A 19,581-nucleotide genomic window follows, 5' to 3' on the forward strand; every position below is an offset into this window, starting at 1 on the left:
CACACTTGAAGATAAGGTCAATATTGAAAGATGATTGACATAAAGAAGCATTCCACATTGCATATGGTCCACAACCTTGGAAAAACTTTATTCAAAAAGATGCTCATAAAACGAAAAGATCCAAACAGATACACAGAATCAAAGGAAGAGAGAAAATTCGACGCAATGGAGACTTCAAATCCAAAATATCCATTCAGTCTTAGTTTGAAAATCCTTCCTCCTGATTCGTCGGTCCTTGAACCGTATACTAATTTTTTTAAAATATTAATGAAAATCTAAATATCATTAAAAAAAATTCGTAAAATACTTCTATGAATGATGGAAAATACTTAAAATGGTATTACTTTTATGAAAAAGGAGGCACCGTAGAAAAATCCTTTATGAAAAGATTTTGGCTATTACTTTTTTCACTTATCAGTTTCTCGCACGTTCTATTCGCATTTTAAAATCCGAAATATTTTAACATATTTTTTAAGTTTTTATAAGATATTTATGCCGTTTGGATTATACAATCCGAACTACATAGGACGCGCAAGAAATCAATAGGATGGAAAGAAAAAAAAAGTCAAAGATTTAACTTATATAAGAAAAATTCATTGATACCATGTAGGTTTGTTGGGTACCACTGCGAATAGGTTTGATGGAGTTAAACTTTATAAGGTTCGAGTTTAATTTGGTAAAAGATAAAAATTAAGTTTAGGCATAGTCGGTGACTTGATAAAGACTTATTTTTCAGTTTAAGTCTAACCTTTTTAAAAGGAAAAAGTTTTGTATGGGATGTTAGCTTATTAAAAAGCATTTCATTTGAACGTATTTAAGTAAGCAATATGACATATATTTGAATTGACTAATAAACTAATAAACCTATGAGATTAAAATTCATTTTAATATTTAATATGACATTTTAGAAATTCTAAATATATACAATGTCATATGAACTTTGTACTTTGAAGTTGGAAAGGAAAACTCTTACCCTTGAGCCGATGCCACTCAAATGTATAATGTCATATTTCTTTTTTTGAACAAGCAAAAATAGAATGTATTAACATGAACAATGTGATCTTTGTAGGATAAGGAGTACCAAAAAATACCACTAAAGTTTACAACAAAGTCAATCACAAAAAGAAGCCAAAAAAGACATTCATCTTATGCCTAAACAAGTAAAAGGGTTCGAATGCTAACAATGATAGCCAAAGACAAAATTCACATTCATTCCCTTCATCCACCAATAAGAATAATGTTTTATTTTCTCTCATAGCTGTGGAATAGAACTCTCGGAATAATTGAAGGTTCTATGTATTGTTTCGTTCTTTCCACAACACTCAAACACAAAGAAGCCATATGAGCTATAAAAATGAGGGCCGCACTTTTAAACCATGTGTTGCATACACAAATTGAATAAAGTGATCCAAAAGAGACTATGGATCTGCTGCCAAAAACCCAATCCACGACCAAACTAAGGGCCAAAGAGAGCCGAATGATCTGCAAGATATAAATTAATGATGAGTTGATTCAACACCTCCACACCCAGTCACACAATACTGAGCATCTAAAGGGATAATGTCGCAAGCTCCCAAGTTGGATTTTGAAGGTAATCTGTCATGAAGTAGTCGCCGTGGAAAAATGGAGACCTTCAAAGGAACCTATATGTGCCAAACTAGATCCACCGCCATGTCCAAAGATATCAAATCCTTAGAAGTTTAATAGCTGATAAAATCCGCGAACTGAATAACCTCGAACAAATTCGGGCTGCCATTCCCTTTGATCTGATAAATGAGTCTGCGAAACAATGTCATGAAGTAACGTCCTGCACTCCACTAACAACTCATCCTCCCACAACCTCCTACGCCACTTCCACGCCTCACCCCCACACGCTAACCCAGGAAAACATATCAGCCACCGTATTCAACTTATTCTTAGCCAAGTCAAATAAATGCCTAAACCACACACACAAAGGAGTCCCTCCTAACCACGGGTCATACCAAAAATAAGAATGCAACCCGTTTCCAACCTTTTTCGAGACACTCACCTCAAACCAATTACCTCCAACACCACCCACCCTATCACGGATTTTAGCAATCTCCCTCCACCACGTTGATGTCATATTTCATTGATAGTTTATAATAATAAATTTAAATATGAAACTAATTTTTTGGTTACATAATATGCAACTAATTAACGAGGTTAATGAACTTAAATTACTAACAAAAAAATTGCAAGTTTAAGTAGATTGGAGTAATAGACATGCAAGATTTTTTTATTACATATTTAGCTAAATACATTTCTAGAAAAACCTTAATTTTTTTTTCTTTTCAAAAAAGTATGCTCTGACCAAAGCATGAAAACTTTAAACCAATTTTAGAAAAATGATAATGCCTAGGTCCCAACCAAAAAGGAAGGTTCCCACCAAAACACCAGCTATAGTGTTCACCTTTATAAAAAGCTTTATAAAATTGTGTCTATGACTGTTTACATATCATTGCAAATCAAACAATGGAGATTCATTAAAAAAGAAATTCCATGGCTTACTCTACAATTCACCTTTTATCTATCCTTATCCTTGTTAGATTCCTCTCTTCTGCAACAATGGCACAAGACTCTCCATTATTTCTGAATACAATTTGTCCCATCAACGTTACCAAACCAAGCAGCACCTTCCAAAGCAATCTCATAAACCTCTTCAATTCATTGTCATCAAAAGCCATAGGCAACACCAAATTCTACAACACCACAGTCACTAGTATAAATTCGTCCGTATCCGTCTATGGATTGTTCATGTGTAGAGGTGACATACCCTCTCATCTATGTCATGACTGCATAGTTAAGGCAACCAATCAGCTATCCTCAGAGTGCTCTTTGTCCAAACAAGCTGTGATTTGGTACGGCGAGTGCATGGTTCGATTCTCTGACAACTCTTTCTTTTCCACGATCGATATGATGCCAGGTTTTCACTGGTGCAATACCGCTGAAATCTTAAACACGAAAAGCTTCGTGTCTTTATTGTTTTCAACCATGAATCGAACTGCAGACGAAGCAGCAAGTCCGCTTAGTGGTGACAAGAACAAGTTTGCAACAAAAGAAGCACGAGTTTCGGAAAATCAGACCCTTTACAGTCTAGCTCAGTGCACGCTGGATTTGTCGCCTAATGATTGCAGAACCTGTCTCACTAGTGCTATTGAGACACTTTCACAAAGCTGTGTTGGAAAGGTTGGTGGGAGATTTCTTTATCCTAGCTGTAATGTTAGGTATGAATTATATCCATTTTATAGGTCTACTTATGTTCTTTCCCCAAATGAGCTTGCTCCTCAAACAAATGATTCCATACAAGATTCTAAAATACTTTCAGAAGATCCATTTTATCTTTCCTATAATTGCTCAAGAAATTACAATACAATCACTGACAAAAACATCAAACTACTTCTGTCTTATTTGTTGTCGAACGCCACCATCGGCAAAAAATTTTATTGGCTTAAAGTGGAAGAAATTGCGTATGGTCTCTTCATGTGTCGAGGTGATCTTCCGCCTCGCCTTTGTGTTCAATGCGTCAAAAATGCAACGGAACAACTATACTCAAAGTGTCATTCCTTCCCAGAGGGTATAATTTGGTACAGCCATTGCCTGCTTCGCTATTCGAATAGGTATTTCATTCACAGCATTGAAACAGGGCCTATGTTCCGCGATATAAATATTACAAATGGTTCCATCCCGGACCAAAACTTGTTCACAAATGCATTATCAAATCAATTATCTGAACTTGTCAATGTTACGGGGAACAACGAGGAAAAATATGCGAAAAATTCATTAATTTTGAATGATAAACAAACTTTGTATACTCTTGAACAATGTACAAAAGATTTGTCTAGTCAGGATTGCAATTCATGTCTAAATGATATGATCAGTAGAGAAATTCCATGGTCATTTTTGGGAAGTGTTGGAGGAAGAATCATATATCCTAGCTGCAATCTGAGGTTTGAATTGTTCAAATTTTATATGGACGGCGACGAAGCTCTACCGCCTGGAAGTCCTACAACATTTGCAAGACATACAGGTGAACTCTTTATTCAAGTATGATTAGATTCATCTAAAGTGAGAAAATCATATATTGATATTTCAATCCTGAATATGAACGTGCTAAAATACAGATCATTATTTTTCTTTGAACTTGCTATTTCTTACTTTATGCTTTAACTAAAGTGAGTTATCCACTTTACAGTTGTAAGTTCATAAATCAGCTCAATCTTTTTTGAAGAAGAAATAATGAAATTGGCCCCAGAGAATCTAATTTGAGAGCAAACTCAAAGGTCAAGGGTCAAGCCAACTCGGTTTATATTGGTCGGTCATGCTAACTTGTGCCCTAAAGGCACATATTAAGCAATCAAAAAATAAAAATATTTCTTTAAGATTTGTGCATTCAATTAATTAAAAGTTAAAAAATTAAGTTTAATGCATGAATTCCAATAAATAAAAGTTTCTAAAAATGGTAACTTGTATCTTAAAGATACAAGTTAGCATTTCCCTTTGGATACGAAGCTTTACTTGTAAATGGAAAAAAATAATGAAGCTTGACCAATTGTTTTAAGGGAACTTCTACGGTACACTCATAAATTCTGGTGTACCGGTACTCTTACTTCCTAAATCTATAAATTAACGATCAATTTTATGAAATAAATAGTTATTTGTCGGCATTTATATTTTACAAAATATCATTTCATAAGAAAAATATATCATTCATTGTTTATAAAAATCATAGTAAATTTTTAACATATTATCATATAAAATAATCAAAGTTCTCTATTATGAGCGATGAAAATTCAATTTTATTTCGTTAATGTTTTTTGTGAATAAAATTTAATCATTATAATTATAAATGATAAAAAATAATAGTTTTCTTCAAAACACAACTTATTTAACTATAAATTTTTAAGTTTGATGTATCGATACACTCAAATATATTAGATGTACGATAAAATTTTCCTTGTTATGAAAGTATATTCTTTTTCTTTGAAAGCAACTGCATACAAGTACATAAATTGAATGTTGTCTTGACTTTCTTTTTAAAGGGTAAACAATTCTATAAATGGATGGGGTACAATATACTGATTTTTTATTATAAGAAACTTATTGCTTAGTTCTACATGTAAACTATGACATTTATAAATATGAGATTTGCTGGAACGCATTTATTAAAGTTATATGTGGAAGTGTTTTAGCAAGCTACATCTTAAGGTGTATTTAACTACTTTTTAGTTATAACTTGTTAAAATACACCTTATAAAAAATAAGTAGATGTATTCTAGCAAATGTTTATAAGAGTTGGTAACATACACCCACTTATTTTTTAGAAATTATATTTTAACAACATTCATCTTAAGGTGTATTTAACAACATTTTAGTTATATCTTTGCTAAAACACACCTTAATAAAAACGAGTTGGTGCTACAAATCCCTATAAATATTTATGCTTTTGTGCAGAGAAAAGGACAATTATATCCATTGTTGTCCCTACTATTATTTTGGTGATGCTCTTCACTATTGGCTACTATTTGATAAAGAGAAGGAGAAGAAAGAGTCGTAGGACCATTCTTCGAGAAAATTGTAAGTATTATTTATGGAAGAATAAAAAAGCAATTTCTTATAAACTTTAACAAGTTTAATACCAACATCAAATAAATTTTATCTAGTTGGTGAAGAAAGTGCCACTTTAGAGCCACTGCAATTCGATTGGATGGTAATTGAAGCAGCAACAAACAACTTTTCTAAGGACAATTACATTGGCAAAGGAGGGTTTGGAGAGGTTTTCAAGGTGAGAACATAAGAGAAGGCTTAGTGTCTGTTTACTTATATGATATTTCTTGTTTTTATATTTCCACACCAATAAGATAAGCAAGACATTAAGAAAGTTTTAAAAAAATAAAGGAGTAAACTATAAAATTGGTCATTATCTTTGTAAGTGAATCTCAAATTAGTCTCTGACTCAATTAATATTTTAAAATAGCTTTTATTTTTGTCAAAAGTCTCTCAATTAAGTTTCTTGTCATGTGAATAAAACTTAGCAACATGGACTTAATTGAGAAACTTTTGATAAAGACAGAGTTTATTTTAAAATATTAATAGAGTCAGTGACTATTTTGAAAATCACTTATAAAGACAGTGACTAAATTAATGTTTCACTCAAATAAATATTAAAAGTAGATTAAACATTTTTTTAGAAAGTCCAAAATTGTTTTTAGTATTGTTCATGCATTTTTCTAGTAAATTACTCTTATCTTTACTCTATGGTAATTGAAAATTTTGTTCAAAAGTAAAGGAATTCTTATTTCTTTTAATGAGAAATGATATTTGGACAAAACCATTTTTTAATAATTTTTATGATAACTTTCTCTTTTATACTCACATTATGTTTTACCTTTTCTCACTATTGTTTTAGTTTTTGTGCCAATACCTCATTTTATTCGTAAATTTTTTGTTGTCTCAAATTATCAAATAAATGGATCTTCAAATAACACAACTCTTTTTTAACATATAATTAGGCTATCCTTTCTGATGGACGAGAAGTAGCTATAAAGAGGCTTTCAAGAAGTTCTAAGCAAGGTGTAGAGGAGTTCAAGAATGAAATTTTATTGATAGCCAAGCTTCAACATAGAAATCTAGTGACTTTTATTGGCTTTTGTCTTGAAGGACATGAGAAGATACTTATTTATGAATATGTTTCCAACAAGAGTCTTGATTACTTTTTATTTGGTATGACACTTTTCACCTAAAACTCTTTCATTTGTCAATATTAAGATTCATACATTACATATATAGTTTTTCTATATATGGACTTGATTTTATTTTATGAACAATTTTGTAGATTCTCATCAGCAAAAGTTGTTAACTTGGGTTGAACGCTTTAACATCATTGGAGGAATTGCTCGAGGAATTCTTTATTTGCATGAGCATTCTCGACTCAAAGTTATACATCGCGATCTCAAACCTAGTAATATTCTATTAGATGAAAATATGATTCCTAAAATTTCAGATTTTGGTTTGGCACGGATGGTCGAAATAAGTCAAGAGGAAGGAAGTACAAATAGAATTGTTGGAACATAGTAAGTTTCAAATGTTCACTACTCTATTATCTTTTTCAGGTTCTTATTGATTACGGTAAATTCAAGTTAAATTAACGTCAAATTTCATTTTTTTGTACAGTGGTTATATGTCTCCAGAATATGCAATGTTTGGACAATTTTCTGAAAAATCAGATGTTTATAGTTTTGGAGTCATGATCCTAGAGATTGTAGCTGGAAAGAAGAATATAAGTTCATATGAACCACAACATGTTGCTAATAGCCTCTTGAATTCTGTGAGTGTAATTATATAGCAATAGTATCTTTTCATTACTTCTTAGTTGAAATAATTTTTGATCAAACTTTACATACTTTTCGATCCAATTTTAGATTTAAAGCTGGTTTTGCCTAATAATCTCATAGCTTAGACCAAATGTTATATATTTTCAGGTGTGGAGACAGTGGATGGATAAAACACCTTTAAATATATTGGACCCAAATATTAAAGGAGATTTTTCTAAAACTGAAGTCATTAAGTGCATTCAGATTGGTCTATTATGTGTTCAAAATGATCCAGAGGCTAGACCTTCAATCTTGACAATTGCTTCTTATCTTAGCAGTCATTCAATTGAGTTACCAACTCCACAACAACCTGCATTTTTCCTGCAAGGTAGAACCTACAATGATAGTTCTGCCCTATTCTCTAGCAATGGAATGCCTTCAAGTACATTTTTTCCTCGGTAGATTGTTAGGTTTTCTTTTAATTGTATGATTGTTGTGAACAATATTTGTTCTAACCTCAATTCCTATTACTTGAGAAGGATAGGGAATGACGATATATGTAATTTGTATAGCTTTGTTGGTAATTAAAGAACATAATTACTAGTGATAAATGAATTGGAATGATGCAATGATTAAGAGAGAATACAACTTGCTGGGTACCAAAGTAACGAAACATTATCACGCAGCTAAATAACATATGAGAAAAGAGGAACTAAACATAAAATATTTATGTGGAAACCCCTCAATAAATAAAGGGAAAAATCATGGGGCAAGAGTAGAGAACTTTCACTAAATGGAAGAAATTATAAGACCTCTCTCTAATTTCAAAGAGAGTACAACTTTCTACATTTCATACATTCATATTGCTTGTTCCATATCCAAGTCAATCAAAATGGCCTTAACTATTTCCTATGTTCACAATATCCCACTTACAGCCACTTTTGTAAGATTTCAAAATCTCTCTACCTTGCCAACTCCTTATTGCTACGTTTCAACATACGAGGATCGACACCATACAAACTTGTCAACATTAATCAGCGTTGTCTGTAACACCCCGTTACCCAAAAACAATTAAATAACATTTATACATCAGAGTAATCCACAACGGGCATGCTACACGTCATTTCAAAATTTCTTAAATAAAAAATAAAACTATTTAATCAAGCAACTTATTATTTATGAAAACATAGCAGCGGAATAGTTTTCAAATCCATAACCTCATAACATCCAACAACAGTCTATGGCATTAAAGGCCTTAGCATAATTCAACAACATTGTTCAAAAGACAATAAAGGCTCCACATCACAATTCCAAAATTTGATACATGGAAAAGAAACAACAGTAAATATAAATAATAGTTCCCATCCCACGTATCAGAGCCCTAGACACGACATTGAGCCACCACCAACTACTCAGGATCACCTGCAAGTTACCCATAGGAAGGGCAACATTTTCAAGCAGAAGGGGTGAGATTCACAACAATAAAAAGCAACATTAAAGTTGACACTCTATCCTAGGTGGCTTAACACGACTCTACTACTTGGCCGGACGGACCAACCTACTCTGATACCAAATTGTAACACCCCGTTACCCAAAAATAATTAAATAACATTTATACATCAGAGTAATCCACAACGGGCATGCTACACGTCATTTCAAAATTTCTTAAATAGAAAATAAAACTATTTAATCAAGAAACTTATTATTTATGAAAATATAGCAGCGGAATAGTTTTCAAATCCATAACCTCATAACATCCAACAGCAGTCTATGGCATTAAAGGCCTTAGCATAATTCAACAACATTGTTCAAAAGACAATAAAGGCTCCACATCACAATTCCAAATAGAATGAGGATTTTGAAGATTGTAATATCTATATTTATTGTTGTGAATCTCACCCCTTCTGCTTGAAAATGTTGCCCTTCCTATGGGTAACTTGCAGGTGATCCTGAGTAGTTGGTGGTGGCTCAATGTCGTGTCTAGGGCTCTGATACGTGGGATGGGAACTATTATTTATATTTACTGTTGTTTCTTTTCCATGTATCAAATTTTGGAATTGTGATGTGGAGCCTTTATTGTCTTTTGAACAATGTTGTTGAATTATGCTAAGACCTTTAATGCCATAGACTGTTGTTGGATGTTATGAGGTTATGGATTTGAAAACTATTCCGCTGCTATGTTTTCATAAATAATAAGTTGCTTGATTAAATAGTTTTATTTTCTATTTAAGAAATTTTGAAATGACGTGTAGCATGCCCGTTGTGGATTACTCTGTTGTATAAATGTTATTTAATTGTTTTTGGGTAACGGGGTGTTACATTGTCATTACATCTTCTAGGTTATCATTGGTGTGAGCATTCTGCATATCCACCCTTCATTCCTTCACTACTTCTCAAACAAAATAATATTGAACGCCTGTGTGCTCCGTTCTTGAATGAAAAGTTGGATTCCTTGAAATGTGCAAGGTACTCTGACTGTCAATACACAATAATTCGTTGCTGCTTATGCCTAAGTTGCTCAATTAACCTTCGCATCCAAATAGTTTCCATGCATGCTAAGGTAGCTGTCTTGTACGAAGCTTTTGACGTTGACAGAGCTACAATAGTTTGTAACTTGGGTAACCAACTTACTGCTCATCTTGGAAGCGTGAACACATATCCAATAGTTGATTTTCTATTATCATGATCAAGTGCAAAATTCGAATCAATATAACCCCTGATAGTTAACTTTAATCCTCCGAAAATATTGCAAGGTTCCTTTAATGTACCTCTTGTTCTTTTACCAACATTCTGATGCTCTTTACCGAATCTGCCATAAACCGACTAACTACTCCCACTGCTTGTGCAATGTCTGGTCTTATACATATCATGACATACATAAGGCTTCCAACCGCGAATATATACGATACTCGAGACATTTTCATCCTCTCTTCTTCATTGTTAGGACTCATACCGAAGGATAATTTAAAATTCACAAGAAGTGGGGTAGAGATTGGCTAACAATCTTGCATTTTTAAGCGTCACAAGACTTTTCTTAGATAGTGCTTTTGAGAGCTAAATCTTCCTATCTTTTCTGTCTCGGTGATGTACATCTCTAAAATCTTGTTTATTAGTCCCAAGTCTTTCATATTGAACTCCCTAGCCAACTATGTATTCAATTCATGAACTAGGTCTTTGTTGGGGCCTACCACCAACATGTAATCCACATACAACAGTAAAGTGATAAAATAATTTTTTTTTGCCAACATCTAGGCATCTGTTAGACCGTATAAAGATTTGGTCAACTTACAAACCAGATTTTCCTTTCATTGTTCCTTAAATCTTTTGGTTGGAGGATATAAATTGACTCATATACGCATATGCATAATCAACTACACCTCAGTATTAAGCTAAAACTTAGAGGTGGAAGAGAATATTTGAGGATATTCTTAATTTTTAGTTGTAGATTTTTGTATTTGTGTCTTTAGTTTTTTGGCATTTATCTACATTTTTACAAATATTTGAAATTTAGATTTGTCTTTTGTTTAAACATCTTAAGTTTGAAATATCTTTTATTTTAATTTAATCTTTGTGCTTTTAATTTATTTCTTAGTCAGACTTTAACTATCTATCTTTGGACCGAACTACGAATTATCTAGACCCATTTTTTTAAGAATCGAAAGGTTAACACCAAATCAAAAAGAATTTAAGGTAAAAAAAAAAAATCTAATAGTAGATTTTTTTAAAAGAAAAAATTGACTTTTAAATTGTGTGATTTGAACAACAAACTTAATCAAATTTCTCGTAAACTTTAAACTTATCGATCAAACCAATTTTTTTTTTCCATCATCTAATTCAATGATAGATTAATCTCATATAGGTTCAATATCACTGTCCTGTTACATGCAGTCCCTTTGATCCAATTTATAAGCAAAAAAATCCAATTCACACTTACTAATAAAACTAAAACATAGTAATTAGAGATATAATTTTTTGTGTTCTCCTTAAAATAAGTTTTATGGAAAGATGTAAAAATAATTTTTATTGGTTATTGATCATGGAGAAAATAAAAAAGAGAACAAATTGTATGAAATTTACATTTAATTTTACTTTAAAAAGATGATTTTTTTTCATGTTTTTTTTTTGTTTATAATTTGGACTGAGGAGTAACTTATTTTGACCTGAATCAACCAAAATATTAATCAATTTTCTTGAAGTCTTTTTTCGGCCGTATTCAAGGTTTGAACCTCAATCCTTAAATATATTATACATTGTTATTTTTTGTTTTTGTTTTTCTTTTTGGAGTCTAGTTCCACTCCAGATCCAAACTAGTCAACCAAATTACAGATCCAAACTAGTCGACCAAAATATTAATCAACTTTCTTGAAGTCTTTTTTCGGCCGTGTTCAAGGTTTGAACCTTGTCGCGTCATTTTTCGGAGATCAAGGCTATTTGATTAGCTTTTGACTCACTAATTTATTTCACGACTGAACATTTAATTTTATTATGAAAAGGGGAAAAAAGTTCAAACTACCCCATTTTGAAAAGATTTAGGGTTCGGGGGTTAGTTACATAAAGGGAAGGTATTAGCACCCTTTATGTCCGTAGTACTCTACGGGAACCTCTTGGTTTCATTTACTTTTTGTGCTATAAAATTGCTTGCCTTTTAGAAAAAGAGTTAGTGTGATGGTTAAAAGAAAAAGAAAGTGAGACCTAATTTATCTACGTTTTTTATTGTTTGAAAGGACATGGTCCTCTGCCTACGTACCCGTGAAGGATCAAAACCTCGTAGTTCGGGGTAAAAATTGACGTTTGATTTGTTGTGTGTTTTTTATTAGTTTTGAAAAAGGTTTTAAAATGAAAAGCCAAGTGGCAAATAGGAATTTGTTTGTATTTTTTATGTTAAAAGAAAATGACTTGAAATATGATTAATGTTGATTGCAATTTGATTTATGAAAGAATAAAATAAAGACGTTCACTTGATTTAGGATCAAGGTTTGTTTATGAAAATATATTTGTGATTTTTTTGGTTATTTGCATGTTTTTGTTGTTTTTGAATAATCGCTAAACTAACGGAGCAAGAAAATAAAACGTAATAACCTAAGCAGAAAAGTAGAGCATACACCCACACACGCACACATGATTTACATTAAAACCTAGATACATGCTATGGTCTGCAAAAAGTAAATGACGGAAAAATAAGTAATTTACATTAAGCCTATATATACATTCTAATATCCTTGCTGTGAAATAAATAAATGACATAATGAATTTAATTCTAAAATTCATGCAGAACTTAAAATAAAATGGGTTCAATCACAAGGTGGGGTGCAGCAGTATTCAGGGGTGTGCAGAATAGCAAGCAGAAAGGGAATTGGGCCTACTGGGTGCAGCGGGCGTGCTGGGCTTAAAGGGAAGACCGGGTTCGGATCGGTTCAGACTTGGGTCGGGTTCAAAAGGACCGAACCGGCTCAGGGAATATATAAAGGGTGTAACCCTATTTTCTCTCATTTCCCTCTTGTCTTTCTCTCTCTATCTCACAAGCTCTCTTCTCTCTCTAACTTCTTCTCCGGCGAGAAGGGTGGTTGGAGCAGACTCTGGTGCGGTGGTCGGCGAGCCATCGCGGCGGCGCCGCCGCACCGGAGCTAAAAAACTCTATTTTTTTGCTGTTTTCACTCGACTCTCTCCCCTCTATTCAGTTCTAAACCTAGATTTTCGAAAACGTACACACAGAGGCCTAGATCTAAAGGTAAAGAAAGTACTACCTCTTTGTTTCTTTCGCGGATCCGGTTCTGTTATGGTGCTGGCTTGCGATCTTGTGTGTGTGTGTCCGGTTCTGGAAGTGCGGCTTCGAGTTGATGTTGTTCCTTGCTGGTTTTGCTTCTTTGCATGCTCTGGTTTTTTCCGTGTGTTTCCTGTGTGTGTCTTGTGTTCTATTGTGCAGGTCTCTATTTATAGTGCTGCTGGGGACCTAGGGTTGTTGAGATGATGCATAAATTGTGCTTGGATTGGGATCCGGGAGAAACAGAACAGAACGCGTAGTGTTCCTGGATTGGAAATCAAGCGCGTGCCAGGCTGGGCTGGATTTTTCGATCAAGACCGTTTTTGGACTTATCACTTAATGAAAAAAGATAGACACGGATATATATTTTTTGGGTTTTATCTCCTAATTAAATAATAAAAGAAAAGAAAAGAGAACTTGGATTTATTTAAAACGGGAATAAAAAGAAATTAAGTCTAAATTAAAACTAAGTTAAAATAATTAATTTATAACAAAAACAAAAAGAATTAAAAGATGGAAATAATTGATTAAAGACTAAATGGAGAGGACATGATTCGGAACCAAAATGAGGTATTTTAAAATACCTCACTGTCGGATTTTATTGAAAAGTCAGGGACTGATCAGTGTCAAATGACATGCGTTAGTGGAACCTTAGGTCAAAAATTGGGGTATGACAAACCTCAATCCTTAAATATATTATACATTGTTATTTTTTGTTTTTGTTTTTCTTTTTGGAGTCTAGTTCCACTCGAGATCCAAACTAGTCAACCAAATTACAGATCCAAACTAGTCAACCAAAATATTAATCAACTTTCTTGAAGTCTTTTTTCGACCGTGTTCAAGGTTTGAACCTCAATCCTTAAATATATTATACATTGTTATTTTTTGTTTTTGTTTTTCTTTTTGGAGTCTAGTTCCACTCGAGATCCAAACTAGTCAACCAAATTACAGATCCAAACTAGTCAACCAAAATATTAATCAACTTTCTTGAAGTCTTTTTTCGGCCATGTTCAAGGTTTGAAACTCAATCCTTAAATATATTATACATTGTTATTTTTTGTTTTTGTTTTTCTTTTTGGAGTCTAGTTCCACTCCAATCCAAACTAGTCAACCAAATTTGACTAGAAACTATTCCATTGTTCTTCGCCTTTCCCCTCTCACAAGTAAGCATTTTTTCAATTTCCTTCTTCACAAATCACACACCCACGTGTGTGTCACCGCGAACCATCTTTCTACACCCTTCCATTTTCTTCCACTATTCCTCTTTCTTTCATGCTTCAATCCACAACATACCCACAATTTTCCACTCATCAAAACCACAAAATTTCAACTTTTTCATCAATTTAGTATCTGGTTCTTTCAATCATGGCTTGGTATAGAAGAGGAAAGCTTGCTCTTAATGGTTTTCATACCTTGGCTTCTAGTGTTTCATCTCAAAATTCAATTTTACTACCTAGTAACAGAATTTTGCAATCTGGGTATTTGAATTTGGGTAACAAAAATGCTAGTTTTAACGGGTTTTCTTCGTTTTCTTCAATTTTTCAACCTAGTTCGAGAATTTTGCAGTCTGGGTATTTGAATTTGGGTAACAAAGGTGCTAGCTTTAATGGGTTTTCTTCATTTTCTTCAATTTCTAAGAGATTAGGAAAAATGGGTTCTGAAAATAATAAGAATGTTAGAGTTGGTTCTCAAGGTGGAAACTTTAATGGATTTTCTTCGTTTTCTTCAATTTCTAAGAGGTTAGGGAAAATGGGTTTTGAGATTAATAAGAATATCGGGTTGGGTTGCAAAGGTGGTAGCTTTAATGGGTTTTCGTCGTTATCTAAGAATTTTAGAAGATTAGACAAAAAGGGTTTTGAAGTTAATAAGAATTTTAGGAGATTTTACTATGTTGATCCAAAAAATGTGCAGCATTTTAAGCCAAGAGGGCCAAATAATTGGTTTCAGAATCCTAGGCATGTTATGATTGGTGTAGTGGTTGGTTCTGGTGTTTTTATTACTGTGTATTTTGGGAATATGGAAACTGTTCCTTATACGAAGCGAACGCATTTGATTTTGATGCCGAAAGAGATGGAGAAGAGTCTTGGGGAGAGTGAGTTTGAGAAGATGAAGGCAGGTTTTAAGGGGAAGATATTGCCTGCAATGCACCCTGAAAGTGTGAGAGTTAGGATGATAGCGAATGATATTGTCGAGGCGTTGAAGAGAGGGTTGAGTAAGGAGAATGTGTGGAGTGATATAGATTATGCTTCAGAAAATTCTGTGTTTGGTGAAGAAAGTGGGAAGGAGACAATTAATGCATTGACTGAAAATGAAGGGAAAGTTGGAGGGAATTGGCACCGGGAAGATGAAGTTCTTGATGACAAATGGGTTCAGAAGAGTAGGAAAAAGGGTCAGGAGCGAGGGTCGCAACCTAATACGTCGCATTTGGATGGATTGAATTGGGAGATTTTGGTGGTGAATGATCCTATGGTTAATGCCTTTTGCTTACCTGGTGGGAAGATAGTCGTATTTACGGGTTTGCTTGAACATTTTAGAAGTGATGCAGAGATAGCAACTATTATTGGACATGAGGTATTTGTTTGATTCGTTTAACTTATTAGGCCTGTTTGGATTAACTTATTTGAACTTATATACTTGCTAAGCACTTCTGAGACTGTTTGAGATATATTATGGAAAAAATATATGACATGTCTGGAAGCTTTTTTCTATTTTTGATAAATGTTTATAGCTTATATGCAAACAAATTGACTTTATTTTATCTTTTGTTATGGAAATAGCTTATACTTAAGCACTTCTATGATAAAGGCTTATGCTAAAAGTGCTTACGTAAGCTATTTATGCAAACAAGGCAATTGTTTTTGCAGTTTAATAGGTTTTGGAGACATAAAGTCTAACAATTTCCTGCTTGGTAATTAGGTTGGACATGCTGTGGCCAGACACAGTGCTGAGACGATGACAAAGAGTATGTGGGTTTTAATTCTAAACTTAATACTTTATCAATTCGTCACACCTGATATTGTCAACACTATGTCATCACTTTTCTTACGGCTACCTTTCTCCAGAAGGTAATTATTCCTCCTTTTCTCTCTTAATAACCCAATTGAATTTTTGTGTTATTCTTTAATAATCTTTAATAACAGTTGAATCGTTTCATTGATATATAGGTAATGTTTGTTAGACAGGTTAGAGCACATTAAATATTAAGAGCTGGGAAAAACATGAAATTAGGTAAAAGATGAATAAAGTTTAGCTGAATTAGTAGAACTAGAGGTATTAGAATAGATTGTTCTGTTATATTTTGTTTTGTTCATATGCAAAATGCTACCCTATATGTTGAGTCATGTAGCAATGTTGTTTTTGACCTTCCCAATGAATTGGCTCTATTCCTGCCTTAAGGCCAAATCAAACACATAATTTTTCATCAATTTGAACGTAGTATGAGCATGGTTGTCAAACTCGTGAGTCAACTCGTAGATTTGGCCGAGTTTACACCTCTGACTCTGACCTCCCAAAACGAGTTAATTCAAGAGCAGAATTGTTTTCTGCACAGACTTGGATGCCTTGTATGGACTTGGTATGACTTACGATTCTGTCATGAGTTGACAAATTCGCCAAAAAAAATTAATAAAAGGCCAAAATGCGACCGTTTCTTAAAATCAAGGGTTGTGAATCCATGTATCCTTCGTGTTTCTTGTTGCGTTTCAGTACAATACAAGTCTAATTGCAACTATTTCTTATTCATGTGTGCCATGCCGTTGCGTTTCATCGCTCTTCTCTTGCGTTTGCATGTTAGGTTTTCTCCATTTTGTTTGCGTAAAATCTACGTAGACTCTTGAGTATGACAACCTTGATCCTGTGTGCTTATATTTATGTTGTGTGAAATTTAACTGCAGCTGTATGCCACTTACTATATTTTGTATAGTTTGAGCTTCTGCTCTCTTACACAAGAGGAAGATAAGAAAAACTGAAACAAATTTGTGGGTGGAATCTGTTAAGCGTCCCACATTGGATAACATTTGACATGAGAAAACATTTACAAGTGGGAGGCATCCTTAACTAACAAACTGTTTTCTAGGGTTGACTTAGCTCCAACTAACTTTTAAGATGGTATTAGAGCCTCTCCAACATCTGTTCGGGCCACACAAATCATGCTCTAGATGTCCATCCCTTGGCGTGAGTATGGGGTGGTAATAGTCCCCACATTGGGTGAAATATGGTCTGACAATAGTGGTTATATGTAGGAGACATCTATATCACCATACAACCCAGTTTTGTACGGTTGAGTTAGGCCAAAACCACACTTTTAAGAGAATCTATATGCATTTGCATTGTAGCTTTCAAAGTTGAATTGTGCTGTTTAAATTGGTTGAAATTGAATCACAACGGATTAACATACTATTGATTAAAATGGTTTCAAATCATTTGAACTGTGAAGACTGAAGACTGATCGATAAAACAGGGCATTCATTATGTGACCTTTCATAAAGGGGCATTTGATAGATTAGAAAGACATTATCAAATGGATGAAAATTAACATCTTCAAGAGCCGAAGTTGTTTCTCTTTGTTTAGCCTCTACAGTATAAGTCACGGTGCCCTTTTTAAGCTGAGACGCATGGGATACAAGATGAACCTTCGAAATAGGAATTAATTTCAATTTGTAGGTGGCATTCCCATACCTGTAAGTTTTTTTTGTAAATTATATGTGGTGTTGCCAAATATCGGCCATGGCAATGTTTTGGCTTTCTGCTGTGGTTTGTCATCTTTAATCCATTACACTAACTCTACAAGCAACAACTAAAATGTACTTTCTGCCCATATGTACATTTTTTGTGTTGGTCACAGAACTTTTTTCCTTCAGCACTCAACAGAAATTTATATCACAAAAAATACCATGACCAACCTCTAAATACTAAATACAAATTGGAATTTTTATTTATCATATATTGGATAGTTGTAGAAGCATTCAATAGCCCAAATGGCATAACCAAGTATGCGTAATGCCCTCTCTATAAGAACTTATCATTGTTATTGATCCCTTTGAGTTGCACTGCTTTACCTGATACATAAATTCTGCAGTTATTTTTCTGCTATCCATAATTGCCTAATGCCTAATTACATCCATATTTGCATTAATTCCATGCTTAGTGGAAAAGTATCATGATAAAACGTTTCAGATAAAGAACAAAGTTCTTCGCTACTATTTGTTAGAAAGAAAACATGTAATTCAATGAAGTGAATTACAGTTAGTAATGATAACTAATATTTTTTTACGTGTATGAGATAGACCAAAGTAATTCATTTGCATAGGAATGCTTAAATGTTCTTTGAGTATCAAGCCTTCTCTCTAGGGTATTACAGAATAAGAAACATATTGTATGTTACCGTGTACTAGTTTCATTTTTATTCGAGCCAATTTTAAATTTGTACATTTCATGACCATAATGAGTCTGTTTTGGAGCTTGTGAGATACACAAACATCTTTTATAAGGTTTTTCATTTACATTTGTTTCTTGTTGGACTGTGGATTAGTCTTACTCCTAAGGTTAATCTTCTTTTCAATATTCTTGTTGTGCTTCATTTTAACTTCATGGATGCATCAACATCAATTTTTCACATTCCATTTTGACTATCTAACCAACCATGTCCTGACATTGCTACTTTTAAGCATGATGATTTTAAATGTACATAACTATATTATCATCATTCAACCAAGTAATTTTAATTATACACAAATGTGGTGAATGATAGTAATATATTTATTTATATTTAATATCGTTACAAATTTCTGTGAATTAACCCAATATTTTCCACAACTTTTCAGGATGGAAATTGAAGCTGATTATATTGGTCTTCTATTACTTGCATCTGCCGGCTATGATCCACGTGGGGCACCTAAAGTCTATGAGAAGTTGGGAAAAATCTCCGGTGATTCTAAGCTTTTAGATTATTTTGCTACTCATCCATCTGGAAGAAAACGAGCAGAATTACTGGCTCAAGCTCAGGTAATGGATGAAGCTCTTACTATATATAAGACTGTAAGAGAAGGACATGGTGTTGAAGGATTTCTTTAGGAAAGTATTTTGAAAAATTGAATACTTGTGGGATTTCCCAAAAGTAGGAAATGCCACCATATTTGTCTGTGAATGTGAATCTGGTTTCAGTTACTTTCCATGTTTTTAGATTTCATTTTAAATCCAACTAATGTACATAAGTAAATATAGATTCAATATTTTTGTTAGTTAAATTTTCAATTTTTGAATCGATTTTTTTTTTTTTTTTTTTTTTATAAGCAAGAACAAAATGACAAGTAAGGAATAGAGGAGGTCTCAACGAATTTGACACCCCACTTTAATCCTATAATTGTCAATTTCCATCACACCGGTGAATCGATTTAACCGGGTGCTCGTACGGGTGTGGGGGAAATTTAAATTTTTAGTATGGGGGCGGGGCGGGGGATGCTTAGACCCGCCCCGCACCCCCTGCTCCGC

At 33.5% G+C, this 19,581-nt stretch overlaps 2 protein-coding genes across 2 annotated transcripts; both read left to right on the plus strand.

Moving 5' to 3' along the window:
• The first annotated feature begins 2,411 nt into the window (after nucleotides 1-2,411).
• Nucleotides 2,412-7,974, plus strand: LOC25497162 (cysteine-rich receptor-like protein kinase 15). Its single transcript, XM_039826743.1, has 7 exons — nucleotides 2,412-4,048; nucleotides 5,473-5,595; nucleotides 5,682-5,803; nucleotides 6,531-6,741; nucleotides 6,854-7,091; nucleotides 7,192-7,345; nucleotides 7,500-7,974. The coding sequence occupies exons 1-7, from the start codon at nucleotides 2,521-2,523 to the stop codon at nucleotides 7,791-7,793; spliced, it is 2,670 nt and encodes an 889-aa protein (XP_039682677.1). The 5' UTR covers nucleotides 2,412-2,520; the 3' UTR covers nucleotides 7,794-7,974.
• A 6,234-nt stretch (nucleotides 7,975-14,208) lies between these two features.
• Nucleotides 14,209-19,337, plus strand: LOC25497161 (uncharacterized). The gene is made up of 3 exons (XM_013597024.3): nucleotides 14,209-15,663; nucleotides 16,009-16,157; nucleotides 18,915-19,337. The coding sequence occupies exons 1-3, from the start codon at nucleotides 14,458-14,460 to the stop codon at nucleotides 19,162-19,164; spliced, it is 1,605 nt and encodes a 534-aa protein (XP_013452478.1). The 5' UTR covers nucleotides 14,209-14,457; the 3' UTR covers nucleotides 19,165-19,337.
• Nucleotides 19,338-19,581: the final 244 nt, after the last annotated feature.

The sequence above is a fragment of the Medicago truncatula genome, chromosome 6 (assembly GCF_003473485.1).
Source record: "Medicago truncatula cultivar Jemalong A17 chromosome 6, MtrunA17r5.0-ANR, whole genome shotgun sequence".
In the NCBI taxonomy this organism is placed as follows: domain Eukaryota; kingdom Viridiplantae; phylum Streptophyta; class Magnoliopsida; order Fabales; family Fabaceae; genus Medicago; species Medicago truncatula.

Bases quoted from the DNA above. Each gene is read 5' to 3' on its own strand.
- LOC25497162 (XM_039826743.1), top strand. From the start codon at position 2,521: ATGGCTTACTCTACAATTCACCTTTTATCTATCCTTATCCTTGTTAGA. The intron at 5,596-5,681 runs GTAAGTATTATT...AATTTTATCTAG, and splicing joins GACCATTCTTCGAGAAAATT to TTGGTGAAGAAAGTGCCACT. The intron at 5,804-6,530 runs GTGAGAACATAA...ACATATAATTAG, and splicing joins GGTTTGGAGAGGTTTTCAAG to GCTATCCTTTCTGATGGACG.
- LOC25497161 (XM_013597024.3), top strand. From the start codon at position 14,458: ATGGCTTGGTATAGAAGAGGAAAGCTTGCTCTTAATGGTTTTCATACC. The intron at 15,664-16,008 runs GTATTTGTTTGA...CTTGGTAATTAG, and splicing joins CAACTATTATTGGACATGAG to GTTGGACATGCTGTGGCCAG. The intron at 16,158-18,914 runs GTAATTATTCCT...ACAACTTTTCAG, and splicing joins CGGCTACCTTTCTCCAGAAG to GATGGAAATTGAAGCTGATT.